The 17,185-nt window shown below is 36.5% G+C and overlaps 1 protein-coding gene across 1 annotated transcript; it reads right to left on the bottom strand.

Annotated features, from left to right (window-relative positions):
• Positions 1 to 993: 993 nt before the first annotated feature.
• On the bottom strand, positions 994 to 11,867 carry LOC132269281 (protein LURP-one-related 7). Its single transcript, XM_059770423.1, has 3 exons — positions 11,349 to 11,867; positions 9,179 to 9,388; positions 994 to 2,193 (listed from the first exon to the last, which is right to left on the bottom strand). Exons 1-3 carry the CDS (start codon positions 11,565 to 11,567, stop codon positions 2,047 to 2,049), a joined length of 576 nt encoding a protein of 191 aa, XP_059626406.1. The 5' UTR covers positions 11,568 to 11,867; the 3' UTR covers positions 994 to 2,046.
• Between the last annotated feature and the right edge of the window lie 5,318 nt (positions 11,868 to 17,185).

Below are 17,185 nucleotides of genomic sequence, written 5' to 3'. Positions count from 1 at the left end.
ATAAAAGCTTATAAGCTAAAATAGTAAAGGAAACGTGCATGCTATATAAATGTGTGTATATATATAATATATATATATATATATATAATCAAAGACTCATAATCTTTCTATAATTTTGCGAAGCTTCATGTTCGCAAGGGTACTCAGTCTAAATGACTTCAGGTCAAAGAACTTCAGGTTCGCAAGGGTGCTTCAGCCCAACAAATTTTGCGAAACTTCGAGTTCGCTTGCGAAACTTCAGGTTCGCAAAGAGTACCAAATATTCAGGAAACTCTAGGCTCATGAAGAGTATATTAATATATGCAAAACTTTGGGTTTCCAAAAATTATTAAAAATTAATAATTTAGTATTTGCGAGACTTCAGACTCAATAATTTATTTTTTCTATAAAGAATGAACTAAAATATTATAATATAATAAATAAATAAGTATTTGTGAGACTTCAAGCTCAACAATTTTAATTATCTATAAAATATGAACAAGAACACTTTAATATAAATAATTATTTTTCTTATCCTTAGAAGTGAGAAAAAAAAATAAAATTTTCTTCTCAGTTGGCAGAGTCTCGTATTGATAACATTTTATAAATATAAAGCAAAATATATAGAAAGCAAGAACTATAAAACACAAGAAGTGAGAAGAAACAAAGAGAGAAACGAGCTTTCTATTATTATGTTCTCATTGGGTGTGTAGAACTCCATACAATTCATGCATATTTATAAGTAAAATTTCACACCTATTTTACTTTTTTTTTTTTCTCCATCTCTTGTTCACAGTCCACGCTTCCACACACACACAATCTATACATTTATTTCTTCTTACATCAATAAACCTATGTGGACCCCACAACTTTTACAACACCTATATTTTTTCTCTTTTCTAGTTTTTATATTTTTATTTATCTTTTTATCCAATAAATATTTACTTTGATAGTACAAAATAACAAAAACTAAAAAATTACAACCACGAGCAGGGGCATTAGCAGTAGAGTAATTAAGATGAAAAATGAAAGTAGGTGTTTATAATAAATAAATAAATAAAATTATCAATTTTTTTTATTTTTTTTTGTATGGAAAAAATTTGCTTACAAATCCGCTTTGCCACTATAGATTCTACCTACTTTTATGTAGCATTGAGTTTGTAGCTTGTAACAATGTCATAATTAGGCTCCTTGAATTGAGTCACAAACTCTTCAAATATATTATGCTAAATATAACATAATATACTGAGATGCAGTTTGATGTGCATATAAATATTTCACTAATATCATCTTCCTCTTTCTGTCCAAAATCATCATTTTACGGGTCTCGAAGCCAAAATGCACCATTTTTTGTTTGAAAGAATTGCAATAGCCGAATTGAAAATATAACCAGGACCTCCCTTTTTGATGCTTATATGCTGCTGCTTCAAACATATGATTTTCCTGTCTGCATTCATCTCTACCATTAGGCATTACATATAGATTATGAAACTAAATTTATTCTAACCAATAATGGAATAAGTTCACGGAAAAATGCCGAGAACAGTCACGACCGACACGGCTATGCAAGCACTACTCCAGTCCATCATACATAAAAATATTGCAAATCTGCCAGTTTTGTAAAGCAAATGTTCAAATGAAGGTCAGTTTGTCTGAAATCCCATCAACAATTTATAGGGTATAAAGCTCCATACTAGTCACACCAGTTGGGAGCTGGAAATAAGAGGGTAATGCCAAAAAGGAAGAAGGAAGCACCACTCAAATTAAAATTAAAAGCAAAGAAGAAACAAAATAATTAAAAGGAAAAATAGATGAAAGAAATCATGACAATCAGAAAAGTTTGAGAAGCTTACAAGAAAGTCACACACCCAAATCCATACCAACCCTTATATATGTATAAGGCAATGAGCTTTTGTTTATTGATTTATTCCTTTGTTCTCGACCAACAGTATGCAGGGGAGGGAAGGGAAGGAGAGTATGCAGGCCACGAATAAAAACTCTTAACCAAACCACATTTTTTTTTCCCCTTCTGTGAAAATGATTTGACAAAACTATGTATAAGTTCTCTTAGATCCATAATTTTCGTCCATCAAAAAATATTACAATCAAAGCAACAACTAAAGGGTGATCAACAAACTCAGGAAAAATGGTTAGTCGAAATCTACGCCTTGTTACAAAAAGCCTTCGAATCCCGAGCTTGTACATGAGGCTAGTCTGCATTAAATATAACAAAAAAAAGCTCAAAAGTCATTCATAATGAGAAACAGAACATATGATAATACTGTAGTAAGTACCCTGCTCAAATTTATACTTCAATTTTAGGCTTTTAGCTTTTAATGGTAGAATTTGGAGTGTCATTCAGGTTACATAAAAACAGCTTATCGCAGGAAAATGTCAAGTGTTATTCTACTTATTCCCTGATAGTTGTTTAAATTTGTATTAGATGCTCCAGTGCAGGATAGTGATCAACTCAAGTTCAATGCTGAAATATGATTCCAAATAAAAGGAAAGAACATCACCATGAACAGATTGACTTTGCACTTTGGACACCCATAGTTGATGGATATCCTTCATAAATACCGATGAAAATTTAAGAGGAATGCACACCTAGATAAGGACATTTACCACCAATAACAATATTCTTGGTGTGGTAAAAGTACGAGTTGCTAAGGTGAGAACACAGATTTGAATAAGAGGAGAGCAATTTTGTGCTAATAATGTCAAAGGTTAGGTCAGTACCCAATCTGTCCCTTCCATCACCCTCAACAAAAAGGGATCACATTAGTAACAATGACTTTTTAACATATCCAAAAACTTTACGTACAATAGAATTTTAAGTATGGCTAGCAGTTAAGGAGTCAACTTTCTACTTAATTCAGTTTGAGGATAAGGGATTTGATGTGGACAATACTAAAAATGATAAATCAGAAATAAGTAAATTCATGACAAGTTATAAGTACTAAGGTCATTAATAAATGGGAACAAACAATGGAGAGATATTCACCTGGTTTAGTTTTGAGAGAGAAGGGAAGTGAAATTTAAAAATGAAAGAATAAAACAGACAAAGCTCTGACTGTAAAGTAAAATGGATTAAAAAAATAAAAGAAATTAATGCAGCCAAACTTAACCAAATAAGATGAATAAGTTGAACTACAGAAGTTGTGTATATGTTGTGTTTTTTTGGAGTCTGATCACGCGTTGATAACGTGAAGTTTTTTGGGAAACTAATGATTTCAATATTTTTTTGGCTACTGGCGTGTTGGAACTGGTTCAGAGATTTGGTACCGGTTCCACTGAGTGATAGCCAAATCAAGGAAACGTTGAGATCAACAACTGTCCAGTGGGAATCGGTAGCCAATTCTTTGTACCGGTTCAAGAGTGGCAGAACGTTGCAGAAGTTTTTGGGCAACAAGTTGAACCGGTTCCAGAAAGGCTAAACCCGTTCAACACTTCTGAGAAGCTATGTGATTTACTTTCCTTGTTGGAATTGAACTCTACAAAAGGCAATTCTTGTGGGACAAGTTGGGTTCCATTGTATGGGGCTATAAATGTCAACCCTAATCAGTTTTTTTAGGGTGTAAAAAAGTGCGTGAAAATTAGAGAGAAATCATATGTGTTGTATGATTAATTTGTGCCAACAAAAGAGAGAGCAATTGAGAGAAAATTCTCGTTGTAATCTTCATATTCTTCATAGTGAATTTGTTCGGTGTGCTCCATGGACGTAGCCCTAAGATTTGGGTGAACCATGTATATCTTGTGTTCTTTTGTGTGATTTTTCTTTGTGAGTGCTTGTGATTATTCTTCGAACAACGTTGTTATTTGCGTTTCCGCCATAACAACTGGTATCAAATCCGGTTGATTGTGCAGAGTAACTCCAACAACTGGTATCAAAGCCCTTTGGTTAAGAACCTAGGGCACAGAAGGTATTTGACGAAATTCTGAAAGTTTTTCGATCAGATCTGTCCTTTCAAGTGGGAGTAATGGCATCAGAAGATAAGATATCCACATCCATGATCGAGAAGTTCGATGGCACAAACTTCGGTTTCTGGAAGATGCAAATAGAAGACTTCTTGTTTCAGAAAAATTTGTATCAACCTTTGGGAGAGAAGCTAGAGGATATAAAGAATGAAAAATGAGAATTACTTGATATGAAGATTCTTAGCACCGTCAGATTGACGTTGTCAAAATCAGTCGCCTTCAACATCAAGAACGAGAAGACGACGATGTCTCTCATGGCAGCCTTTTCTAGCATGTATGAACAGTTTTCAGCAGCGAACAAGGTGTACTTGATCAAGAAGTTGTTCAACATGAAGATGGTCGAAGGTGGTAAGTTCAACGAACATCTAAATGCGTTCAACGAGATAGTTGGACAATTAGAGTCTGTTGATATCGACTTCAAAGACGAGGTCCAAGCACTGCTAATTCTAGGGCAGTTACTCGAGAGTTGGAGTGGCATAGTTACAACGATGTAGCTCTGCAGGGAAGACCAAGTTGAAGTTTGATGAAATTGTGAGCATGATTCTGACTGAAGAAATCAGAAGGCAAACGGCAGGGGTTTCCACCAGTGGTTCGGTATTGAATGTTGAAAGTAGAGGCAAGGGTTCAAACAAGAAGAAGGGCAATGGTAATAGAAACAGAGGCAAATCCAAGTCAAGGAATGGAAGGACACAGTCTCAAATTTCAGGAATTCCACAGATCTCAGTGATGTTGAGTGTTGGAATTGTGGAAAGAAGGGACATTACCGTGTTGATTGCAGACTTCCAAAGAAGGGAACCGAAAGAAAAACTGAAGCAAACGTTGTCTTAGAAGAATCAGATGATGCATTAATATGCTCTTTGGAGAGTAAGGCGGAGTCATTGGTTTTAGATTCTAGCGCATTGTTTCATGGCACCTCAAGCAAAGAGCTATTTAATAGCTATGAACTGGGTAACCTTGGTAAGGTTTATCTTGATGATGATCAACCTTGCAGCATCGTTGGCAAGGGAGAAATGCAAATCAAGTTGAATGGATCAGCTTGGAAGTTAAAGGATGTGAGACACATCCCTGACTTGAGGAAAAATCTGATTTTAGTGGGACAATTGTCAGATGAAGATTTTGTTACAACTTTCAATGGAGACTCTTGGAAAGTTTCCAGAGGCATTTTGACCATTGCATGTGGTAAGAAATCTGACACTCTCTACACAACTACCAGTGCATGTGGGTTTATAGCAGTTGCAGAAAATAGAGAAGATCACAACCTTTGGCACCAAAGACTAGGTCACATGAATGAAAAGGTACTCAAGATTATGTACTCAAAGGGGAAACTACCAGGCATAAGGGCAATTGATATTGTCTTCTGTGAGAGTCGCGTGATAGGCAAGCAGAAGAGGGCCAGTTTCAAGAAGAGTGGCAGAGATCTCAGAAAGGAAAAACTTGAGCTAGTTCACAAGATGTCTGGGGGTAGCCACTATCTCATCCATTGGCGGAAAATTCTACTTCGTGACTTTCATTGATGACCACACGAGGAAGGTATGGGTTTATTGTTTAAAGCACAAATCTGAGGTATTTGATGTGTTCAAGAAGTGGAATGTCATGGTGGAGAATGAGACAGGTTTGAAGATCAAAAGGTTGAGGTCAGACAATGGTGGTGAGCATGAAGACACTGGGTTCAAGAAGTTCTGTTTTGATAATGGGATCAGATTAGAAAGGACTGTGCAAGGAACCCCACAATAGAATGGGGTGGCAGAATGGATGAACCGAACATTGACAGAAAGAGCCAGAAGCATGCGCATACATTCGGGTCTACCCAAACAGTTTTGGGCAGAAACAGTCAACACAACATCTTACTTAATTAATCGTGGACCATCGGTGCCCTTGAACTATCGAATACCAAAACAGGTATGCAGTGGCAAAGAGGTAAATCTTTCATGGTTGAAAGTTTTTGGTTGTATTGCATATGCGCATATTAGTGACCATGCTAGGGGAAAGCTCGACCCCAAGTCACTAAAATGCATCTTCGTTGGGTATGGCAGAGATGAGTTTGGTTATCGACTCTGGGATAATCAGAACAAGAAAATCATTAGAAGTAGAGATGTGATTTTCAACGAGAAGGTGATGTATAAGGGTAGAGATGCAGCACAGTTAACTAGTCTTGTACAGAGTAAGCCTGAGTTTGTTGAGTTAGATGATGATCTAGAGAACATTGACGCGGAGTAGACAGATATGGGTTCTTGGCCAAAACTCACAGAGCATAGTTCACCGCGGATTCCAACTCCTAAGCCTACACCCAAAAGGTCCACGCGACCTCATGTACCGAATCGGAAATGTTTGGATTATATGTTGTTTACAGATAATAGTGAACCTAAATGCTATGATGAAGCATGTCAGGTTGAAGATGCTAGCAAGTGGGAGCTTGCAATGAAAGATGAGATGAAGTCCCTTATCTCTAACAAAATATAGGAACTAGCCAAGTTGTCCATGGGGAAGAAAGTTTTTCACAACAAATGGGTATACAGGGTGAAAGAAGAACATGATGGTTTAAAGAGATACAAGGCGAGAATGGTGGTCACAGGCTTTCAGCAAAAGCAAGGCATTGACTACACAGATATTTTTTCCCCGGTTGTGAAACTGAGTACCATTCGCTCAGTTCTTAGTATAGTTGCAACAAAGGGGTTGCACCTTGAGCAGTTAGATATCAAAACTGCTTTCCTCCATGGTGACCTAGAGAAGGAGATTTACATGCAACAACCAGAGGGTTTCTCAGTCAAAGGGAAAGAGAAACTAGTGTGTAAGTTGAAGAAAAGCTTATATGGCTTGAAGGAAGCCCCGAGGCAGTGATATAAGAAGTTTGATGGTTTTATGAAGCGACATGGTTATAACAAGTGCAACGCTGACCATTGCTGTTACTTCAAGAGCAAATTAAAGAAGCAGTTGTCTAGTGAATTCGAGATGAAGGATCTTGGTGCAGCGAAGTAGATTCTTGGGATGAGGATTAGCAGAGACAAGCAGAAAGGTACTTTGCAGTTGTCTTAGGCTGAGTACGTCGAACAGATTTTGAAGAGATTCAACATGAATAATGCTAAGGCGGTGAGTACTCCCTTAGTTAATCACTTCCGATTATCTCAAGATCAGTGTCCGAAGATAGAAGATGAGAAAAACTTCATGGCTAAAATTCCATATGCCTCAACCATTTGAAGTTTGATGTATGCCATGGTGTGCACAATACCGGACATTGCATATGCAGTGGGAGCAGTAAGCAAGTTCATGAAGGATCTGGGCAAGCTACATTGGGAAGCAGTAAAGTGGATATTGAGATATCTAAAGGGTACCACAGACAGATGCTTATGTTTCAGAAGAGGCGAAATGAAGCTACATGGTTATGTAGATTCAGACTTTGCTGGTGAGGTGGACCACAAAAGAAGTACTATCGGGTATGTGTTTGTGGTGGGTACAACTGCAATTAGTTGGGTTTCGCAAATACAGAGGATTGTAGCGTTATCTACTATAGAGACAGAGTATGCGGCAATGACAGATGCCAGCAAGGAGATGATTTGGTTACAAGGTTTGTTGACAGAGTTGTAATTTGAACAGGTGAATAATGTTTTGCACAGTGATAGTCAGAGTGCGATACATCTGGCAAAGAATTCAGCATTTCATTCAAGGACCAAACATATAGGACTTTGGTATCACTTTATCAGATCTTTGTTAGAAGATGGGGTGTTGACACTTGAGAAAATACTTGGTACCAAGAATCCGGCTGACATGTTGACGAAGACAGTGACCGTGGAGAAACTAAAGTTGTGCGTAACTTCAATTGGTTTTTTAGCTTGAAGACAGAGAAGCGCGCTGACATGCATGAGAAGAAGATGGAATGGGTTTACAAGTGCTCCAGCCTCCAAGTGAGAGATTGTTGTGTTTTTTGTGGAGTCTGATCACGTGTTGATAACGTGGAGTTTTTGTTGGGAAACTAATGATTTCAATATTTGGCTACTGGCGTGTTGGAACCGGTTCAGAGATTTGGTACCGGTTCCACTGAGTGATAGCCAAATCAAGGAAACGTTCAGATTAGCCACTGTTCGAAGAGTGGCAGAACGTTGCAGAAGTTTTTAGGCAACAAGTTAAATCGGTTCCAAAAAGGCTAAACCGGTTCAACACTTCTGGGAAGCTACGTGATTTACTTTCCTTGTTGGAATTGAACTCTAAAAAAGGCAATTCTTGTGGGACAAGTTGGGTTCCATTGTATAGGGTTATAAATGTTAACCCTAATAGGTTTTTTTAGGGTGTGAAGAAGTGCGTGAAAATTAGAGAGAAATCATGTGTTACATGATTAATTTGTGCCAACACAAGAAAGAGCAATTGAGAGAGATTGAGAGAAAATTCTCCTTATAATTCTTCATCTTCTTTATAGTGAATTTGTTTGGTGTGCTCATGGACGTAGCCCTAAGATTTGGGTGAATCATGTATATCTTGTGTTCTTGTGTGTGATTTTTCTTTGTGAGTGCTTGTGATTATCCCTCAAACAATGGTGTTATTTGTGTTTCCGCCACAACAACTGGTATCAAATCCGGTTGATTGTGCAGAGCAACTCCAACATATGTTGTATTTTTCTAGTCATTCACACAATAAAAAGTCCTCATTTCTGAGCTATAAGAGCTCATAAATCCATTTCATAATCATTAAAACATAAAAATAAAATAAAATAAAAAATCAACTCAATAGCTGCAACTTTAAAATGTCCGGATGCTATAATTACCGTTGGGCACCATTATAATTTAAGAAAAGAACTTTGTTAAATAATTTTAACACTTATATGAGCTATAATATCATAAACGAGTAACATTTAGTGGGTAAGTTCATCGAACAACATTAAAATAGTTGTTATTAACTTTTATTCACACGTAGGAAGAAGAGGTGCAGGAGAACCAGGCAAACACCCATGGCAGGATGCTGCTGAAAAGAGGAATCGGTCACCAATTGTGAAGAAACAGACTTGGTGGATCTTGATCTGTTTTGTGTTTTTGTGGATAAGTTGGTGGAGCTTAATCTGTAATATGATAATGGCACTCTGAAAGGGTAATCAAGCTATAGGGGATTTATAAAGATTTTTAAAAATACTTCCAGTGTTACATTCTAGCAATATTAGTTAAGCTTTCAATTCCACTCAACAAGAATCAATTTATCTCACTAACTCAGAAGTGCTGCTAATTACTGTAAATAATACCTGGGCCACTATTGAATTGCCTCTATAAATGGTGCAGGACCTCTGGGAGGGGCAACCTTTCATCTTGAAATCAGAGTTCGAGTCTTCTGAATGTTCACCGACAAGGACCACCTCAAACTCGGTTCTACCAGGTGAATTTGGAGTCCTCTCCACTTCAAATATCAAGTACTCTTCGGTATCGCCCGCCTTAAAGCCTTGCCAAGATCCATTCTACAACCAGAAGATATAGCTATAAGCTAATCAATTCAAATGAACTCAAACAATGACAGTTTCTGAAGTCCGGAACCCTATTCAAGACCTCTCAGACATGACTATCACATGAAAAATGCACAATATCAGACAAATGATCACATAAGGTGCATCTAATCACCTAAACAATTGACTTGTGCAAGTATGTTTGATAACCCAAGTGGATTATGCAGCCTAACATATGAATACAGTTCTATGGTGCATTTTATAGAGCACTTTTACCATTTTACCACATATTGTGGGGTTAAGTGCAGACCATGTCTAGAAGGTGCTTGGCTTCCTTTCAATTGATATATATATATATATATATTTCCCGAATGGTAAGCTAACACACACACCCTTTTGCCCACGCCTAAACTCAAACTCCTCCCCTCCTCTTTGAGGATAGGAGGTTTTACCGCTAAGCCGAAGGCCCTTTGGTCAATTGATGTTTGAATACAAAAAAACATTTAGAGATTTGGTGGCTAATCCCTAATTCAAAGGATTATTGGTGGTTGATCTCCAATCAAAAGATCACTATAGGGTCTAGGACCCTAACATCTGGTATCAGAGCATTCGATCTAAGACCACCCAAAAAAAAAAATTCTCTGTTATTCTTCTTTATTATCTTTAATTCCATTAGTGTTCTCAATATGATGGTCAAGAACTCGCAAAAAAAAGTTGTTGCTCTTGCTAATACGGTTGACGCTATTACTACTAGGGTGGATGCGTTGTCTCCCAATTTCGAAGAGTCCATGCATGATACACAAACCACCAATGCCATTTTTCAACAAATCCAAGAGATGTTGCAGAATAGGCAAGAGCCTCAACCTATTCTTGATCATCCTCAACGTGACGATCGTGTTCTCCAAAACGACGTCAACCTTAATGATATGTTAATCAGTGGGCTAGTCCAATTATTCAAGGTCGAACTCTCCGAATCAATTTTCAAAAATTTGATGGTGTTGATCTTGAAGGGTTGTTGTTTCAAGCTGAACAACATTAAGAACTGAATGGTATTTTAGATGAGCAATGGTTCCATTAGCTGCCATGCATCTTCAAGGAGATGTTATTTCTTAGTATCGTTGGATTAAACAATCCCTTGGTGTTCTAACTTGGCAGCAATTTTTTCACTAGCCAAACGGTCTCCAACAGGCCCTGTTCGTAAATTTAATTCTGAGTTTGAGCGACATGCTAATATGGTTTCCAGTTTGGTTGAGTCGCATCAAGTTAGTTTTTTTTCTATCTGGACTTCGTGCTGATATAAGAGCTTAGTGTTCATTGGCTTTGTCCCATGAGTTTAACCGAGATATTTGAATTACTTCTCTCGAAGATGCACTTATCGCAACAACAACCCATGCTCCGCGATGCTGGCTAAATTTTTAGGCTTGAGGACAAGTCGTGTTTCAAAGGATCAGGTAATTTATATTTCCTTATTTTTCCTATATAAGGATATTGTAATAGAATTAGGGTATTGAATTGAAAAGAAACACCAGCAGGCCCTAGCAGTATAAGGCTCTTATTTCCCAAAGGGGCGTCAGGATTCGAACCCCAGTGGAGGCGGAGGTGGTGTATGTGAGTTTCCTAACTAGGAAAAAAAATATATATCACTCTAGGGTCTAGAACCCTAACAGATTTGGTCGGTTCGTGATGAAAATTGAACTCTATTCATTTTCTCACAAAAAAGTGGTTGCTTTAAATCCAATTTTGATACTTTTTACCTTACTCACCTCTAACCTGAGTGTTCTTAAATGAAACTATATAATCAATCAGTAGTGTGTGTATGTATACATCGCGTAATAAAATCCTTCAAATTCCTCCATTTCAAACGTAATGTGTGTGTATATATCGCGTAGAAACGAAGCTAATTTCTATTTAAAATTGAAAATTTTGAGTTTGGAAACAAAAAATAATTTGAAAGAGAAATTGAGAACTGACTCACATGATTACGGTACAAGGTGATAAGGGGATTTTCGGAGGCGTCGAGGACTCGCTTGCGACGGGGCGGAGTTGAGTTGGAAGATTGAATATCGACACTGAAAACAAGATCACCGGAGGCGTCGGCAAACCTGAGACCGTGATGCTTCTTTGACACGAATAAATCGACCGGAATTTTCAAATTCGCATTCGGAAATTCAGGTGGTGCTGATGTATCATCCATAATGAATGTGTGTATGTATATGTATGCAATAACTTCAGTGGACTCAGCTTAATTGTCACAACAATGAAACCATTTCATCAGAGTTGGGAGAGAATAATATTTCATCAAAGGGTGAGAGAGAGAGAATGATAATAATAATAATTGGTCTTTGAGGAGAGAGGTGAGGGAATCAGATGAGTTCTTTTCTTTTCTTTTTTTTCGAAGGGAATCAGATGCGTTCACCGGCCTGTTTTTGACATTTCTTCAACAAGTGGGAACAACAAAGTTGAAATGAAAATGACCCACGCGCACAAATTTTATGCCAAACTTGACCCAAAGTATTGAAACATCTTCGAGAAAGGGTTTACTTTTTGTTAGTGGTGCACCGGAATGGGCATTCTGGGTATGCATCAAAAGTGTAACAATTATATAGCACATTTACATTGAATGTACAAACATCTGTCCAGCATTAACACATGGTGTTATTGTTAAGAATTGTTTAAAAATATATTTAAATATAATTATAGTAAAGTATTTTGATTCATTTCTTTTGAATAATTAAAGATTCAAAAGTACTCACATGTATCTCCATGTTTTTGGATAATTCATGCAAACAAGTGAAATGTTTATACATTTATATAGTTGACATTTAGTATTGTAAATGAATCTATTAGATTCACCTCCTTTTAAAATAAACCATGTTAGTTAATCAAATTTATGATATGCATTTTGGCAAGTGTGATACATGACAAATTCATTCTCTTATAAAATTGAATATTTTAAATTCAAGTATTTTGGGATTGAACACATTTGTAAGGTTCATATTGAGAGGTTTATATAAGGACCATACTTCCCTCCTTCAAGTATGGATCAATATGAAACAAGTTCAATCCCAACGCATATTGATATTTTCTTAACTTTGAGTTAGAAGTTCTCTCTTCTAATCTATATTTGGGCATTCTGAAAAGAGATGAAGTGTTGAACCTAATAATGTATCAGGCAAATTAACTGTGGTTGGATCGAGGTCAGGCTTGGTTGAATCCTAAAAATATAGTTGCCATGATTCCTTGCATTTTGTGGGGGGTTTTGACTATCTTCAAGAAGCATTTACACGCCTCCAACATATGGTTAGGATTTTTTGAAACTTCAATTTCCGTTGTATAGGTGAGTGCCAGTGATTGTAGTAATTTATAATAATAATTTTTTCCAACAATTATAACGTTATTGTTGGTTTCAACATAAAATAATTTTCTTAAATTTTTTTTTTTCTAGGTCAAATATATATATATATATACACACACACACATACAGGGTGGGATGTGTTAAATAACTTGTTGAAAATTGATGAGTAATTTTTTTTTTTTTTTGTTAAGTTTTAATATTTTTTTATTCGTAAATATTTTACAAAATACTAAAAATATATATTTAAAAATACTAAAAAAAATATTTAAAACTGGTGCATTCACAATACAAAATTGTTACATTATACATAGGAAAAGAGGAAGATGTACAACTGGATCCTAATTTGTTGAAAATGTTTAGGGCTCATTTGGCATGCTTTTTGTTTCTGCTGTTTTTGTTTTTGAACTGCTACAATGTCGATTTTGGCAACAAAAATATGTGTTGGTGTGACTTTGTTTTATTTTACACTGTGCTAAAACACTTTCGTGAACAGTAGCCCAAAAGCAAAATACCAAAAAGTTTTTTTTTTCATTTTTTGATAACTGTTCATAACCCAAAACCATAACAGTAGCGTAACACGGGCCAAAAACAAAACTCCTAAAACATCATTCCCAAATGTGTTTTCGATTTTTTTTCAAAACACTTCAGCAAAAACACTGTTTTTGTTTTAGCCAAAAACAAAACGCCTAAAACAAAATGCATGCCAAACGGGCCCTTAGAGTTCTACCATTTGTGCATTTTCAGGTTGCAACTAAATCCAACTAACCTTCCGGATGTTCAATTTGGGTTGATCAAATTATTTGGTCAATGTTGAGTAATATTGGGAGTGATTAACCTTGCAACATAGATGTGGAGGGAAAAATCTCCCTCCAATAAGAGCAGTCCACGTCATCATAAATATAACTTTATCTTCGATAAAGGTCAAAGCCCATCTCGTTAGAAGCCCAAGTTGAGTTGGTCATTAGCCCAAAACTACTATTATCTAACTACCAGCTTTACTAAAGCTCGAATCAAGACACCAGTAGTCATGTGGACCAAGTTAAATGCGGCCCAAATCTATTTAAAGAAGGAGCCGGTCCTGCAAGGAAAAGGATTCATCAAAGGAAGCAAGTTCTGTGTAAGGAAAACCCAGTAAGGGAAGAATTATAAAGAGGAAAGAATTCTATTTGTAAAGAAATTGATATATGGAAAGAATTAGAGGACAAGCAACGCGAGTCATACCATAATTCTTCTAACTTTTATATATAAATAGAGGCCCAGACCTCCAGTAAAAGGATCAAGCAATTCTACGCCCCTCTAGACACTGTTCTTGTTTATCTTTGTTATTTATTGAGTGAGTTGTTTTATTTTTCTCAATCATTATTGGTTGAGCGAAATTTTGCACTTACACTTTGGCGCCGTCTGTGGGAATCATGTGCAAATATACTTGCGATACCCCTCGGATCCGAGACGTGGGTTGATCAGGTCCGAGTCCAAACCCGGAGGATATCAAATAATTAAAGTATTTTAAATCGAACACGGAATACAAAGTGAAATAAGAAATAAAATTAAATAACTGGAAGAAACTAAATTAATAAACCTTGAAATAAAATTATTCAAATCTGGTAATCCAAAACTCCATAAGTTTATAACTCGAGAATCCATCCAGTGGACCCCTTTTTAATATTCTCAATTCAAAACTGAAATGATTGAAATAAATTCCAAAGCTAATATAGAGAAGATTCCTACTTAGTCGGAGGAATGAATATTTGTATCTGCTCTGCACGTCCAAGCTCTAACCCTGGAACTGATGAACACCTGAAAAATAAAGGAGTGGGTCAGGCCCACATGCAAGTCCTGATCTACTACAATCCAAACAGTAATCCGACACGCAGATACATCCTAGGAAGACTCAACAATATCTAGAGTAGTCCATATATGTACATAGTACACATTATAGGACGCTCACTAGTTCAGTAGGTCTGTCTCAGCCTGAATAGAAGGCAACATGCAAATACGCACCCTAAGGTGGGCATGAGTACCTAGACCTACCAGGGAACAACACCTATGTCCAGTTATCCATCCTAGGCGATATACGCACCCTAACCATGGTCCTGAGACTCAGGCTCATACCATAGCACATAAAATAAATATAAAAAGTCTGTACTTCCTATACAAAATATCAGTCATCTATGTAGTGGTCTGATATATGTAAACACTCCATCCTGAAACCGTAGTAAGTCTTTCAATTCACAATTGATATGACACATGTAGGTGATGGACTTAACCTTTATGGTTAATCCATACCTTAATCCAATTTGGGTAGGACTTAATATTTTGAACTAATCCATTCCCAATATAGGTAGGTCTTAGTATTTTGAACTAAGCCATCCCTAATATGACACCGTCCCATTCCGGTTCATATATATATATCCATATAAGTAGAACTTAACTTTTTATTTTATGGTTAATCCAACTCATTCCAAATTAGGTAGGATTAGTGTTTTAACTAATCATACCTAGTATGTCACCGTCCCATACCGGTACATACAATCCTCCAGTTAACACAGTTGACAGAAATAGTAGAATTAACTATCAACGCATTCCAAAACAATCATAAGTATAGTTTAACATGTGTGTCACTAAACCATGTCTCCACTGAAAATTCAGAATCCAAGTTTCAGTCTATTAAATTGATAAAACAGGTTTATGCAATTTTGCTTATCCAAACAGTACCCTGACTGATGCACTTTATGTACAGATTTAAGCATCAGTTTAACCCAACTAAGCATACACATTATTGAATAAAAACATGCTTAAAACACAGTTGTAAAACATAATCCAAAACTTAAGACCATGCAAAAGTATCAAATCTCCTCCAAACAGTGTCCTAACAGAGATATACAACATATTTAATTGTCCGTTAATTCCAACCAAGTATACCTATAATTCAATAACAGAATGCTTAAACCTTAGCTACACAACATAATTTAAAACTTAGGGTCGTGTACAGGCATCAGATTTCTAAAACAGTCTGTACTTCAAATCAGTGGTTTAATCTTTCACATACAGCCCTTGTTTAAACTTATGTTAATTCTATCCTTTATTCTAGAATATAAGCTTGCTTCTCCATTATTTTATAAGTCCTAAGCAGTATATTACATCATTCAATAGCCTTTAAATAGTTTCAGAAACTCAGATTTAACGAACCAGACCATTTAAAACTCAGTATACGTGATATTTAAGAGAAAGAGAAGGCTCTGTGTTTTAAAGAGCCTTCTCCAAATAAGTAGAGCCTTCTCCATTCAAGTAGAGCATTCTCCACTCAAGTAGAGCCTTCTCCAAATAAGTAGAGCCTTCTCCACTTTAAGTATACGTCTGTTCTTCTTCTGTTGTCTTCTCCGACTCCGGTGGTTTCCAGTCATTGAACTTAGTTTTATTTCAGGTTTTAAGATCCCATCCATATCCAAAGTAATCACAAGACAGAGTTATATAAACAAGAATTTAATTAAACATCAGTTTGTAATGCAACGACAATCAGTTTGCAATCTACCGATTTCCTTAGATTTATTTTGCTCCATTCTTATGCTTAATCATGGATTAATGTTTCCCATAATATATTAAGCCTATTATAGTCCTAAGACATCAATTAAACAATTTATACGAAGTGGTAATCATCTGAACAGTCCATACAGTGCCCAAAGTCCAATTTGTGTGCATTTGGGTGAGAGCAGGCTCCATAAAATTTGAGCCTGCTCTTTTAAATGTTGGAGCCGGCTCCCTAACTTAGGGAGCCTGCTCTTTTCAGCATGGAGCCGGCTCTTTGTGTGAGGGAGCTGGCTCTCTCATTTTGAGAGCTTGCTCTCTCTCTTTCCGGCGCGTTCTGCGTTTTTCCACTTCATCTTCCTCGCATCCGGCGATACCCAAGCCTCTGTAAATAATTTAATACATGTTCTAGGGTTCCATTAAATGTTCTAGATTAACCCTAAATCCATGGTATACAACCACGACATGAATTGGACACACCGTTTGAAAACTACGACAACAGAGTTTTCAGTTAGAAAATTTAACCGATTTCAAAACAGATTAATTCTGTAAACTCCAACCCTATTTTAATACTGGTTCTAGGATTAAATCCTAGACCTAGACAAAATCCTAAACCATGGTTATACATCCACAACATGGATTTAACAGAATCTTTTAAACATAACGGCAGCAGAAATTCAACTAGTAACTTAAGCAAACTCAAACCCAATTATTACAATGAAATTAAATACTGTATGCTCATGCATAAAAGACGTGTTACAACATCTATTTAATCCATTTTAAACCTTATTAAATCCCTGGAGACTACCTAGGCATGCACAGAACACAAATTACAGAGAAAAGAGAAGAACAGAACTTGCCTGCAGTTTCAGATTTTGAAACTGTAAACCAACGTCTCTAGATTTCCCGTCAACGTCCTAGGCTGCCGTTCA

Source organism: Cornus florida, unplaced genomic scaffold (genome assembly GCF_030987335.1).
Source record: "Cornus florida cultivar Cherokee Brave unplaced genomic scaffold, ASM3098733v1 CherokeeBrave_3.0.0_Hap2_Chr08, whole genome shotgun sequence".
Lineage (NCBI taxonomy): Eukaryota > Viridiplantae > Streptophyta > Magnoliopsida > Cornales > Cornaceae > Cornus > Cornus florida.
The sequence above is the reverse complement of the archived record's forward strand: the minus strand, read 5'-3'. Positions and strand labels throughout refer to the sequence as shown.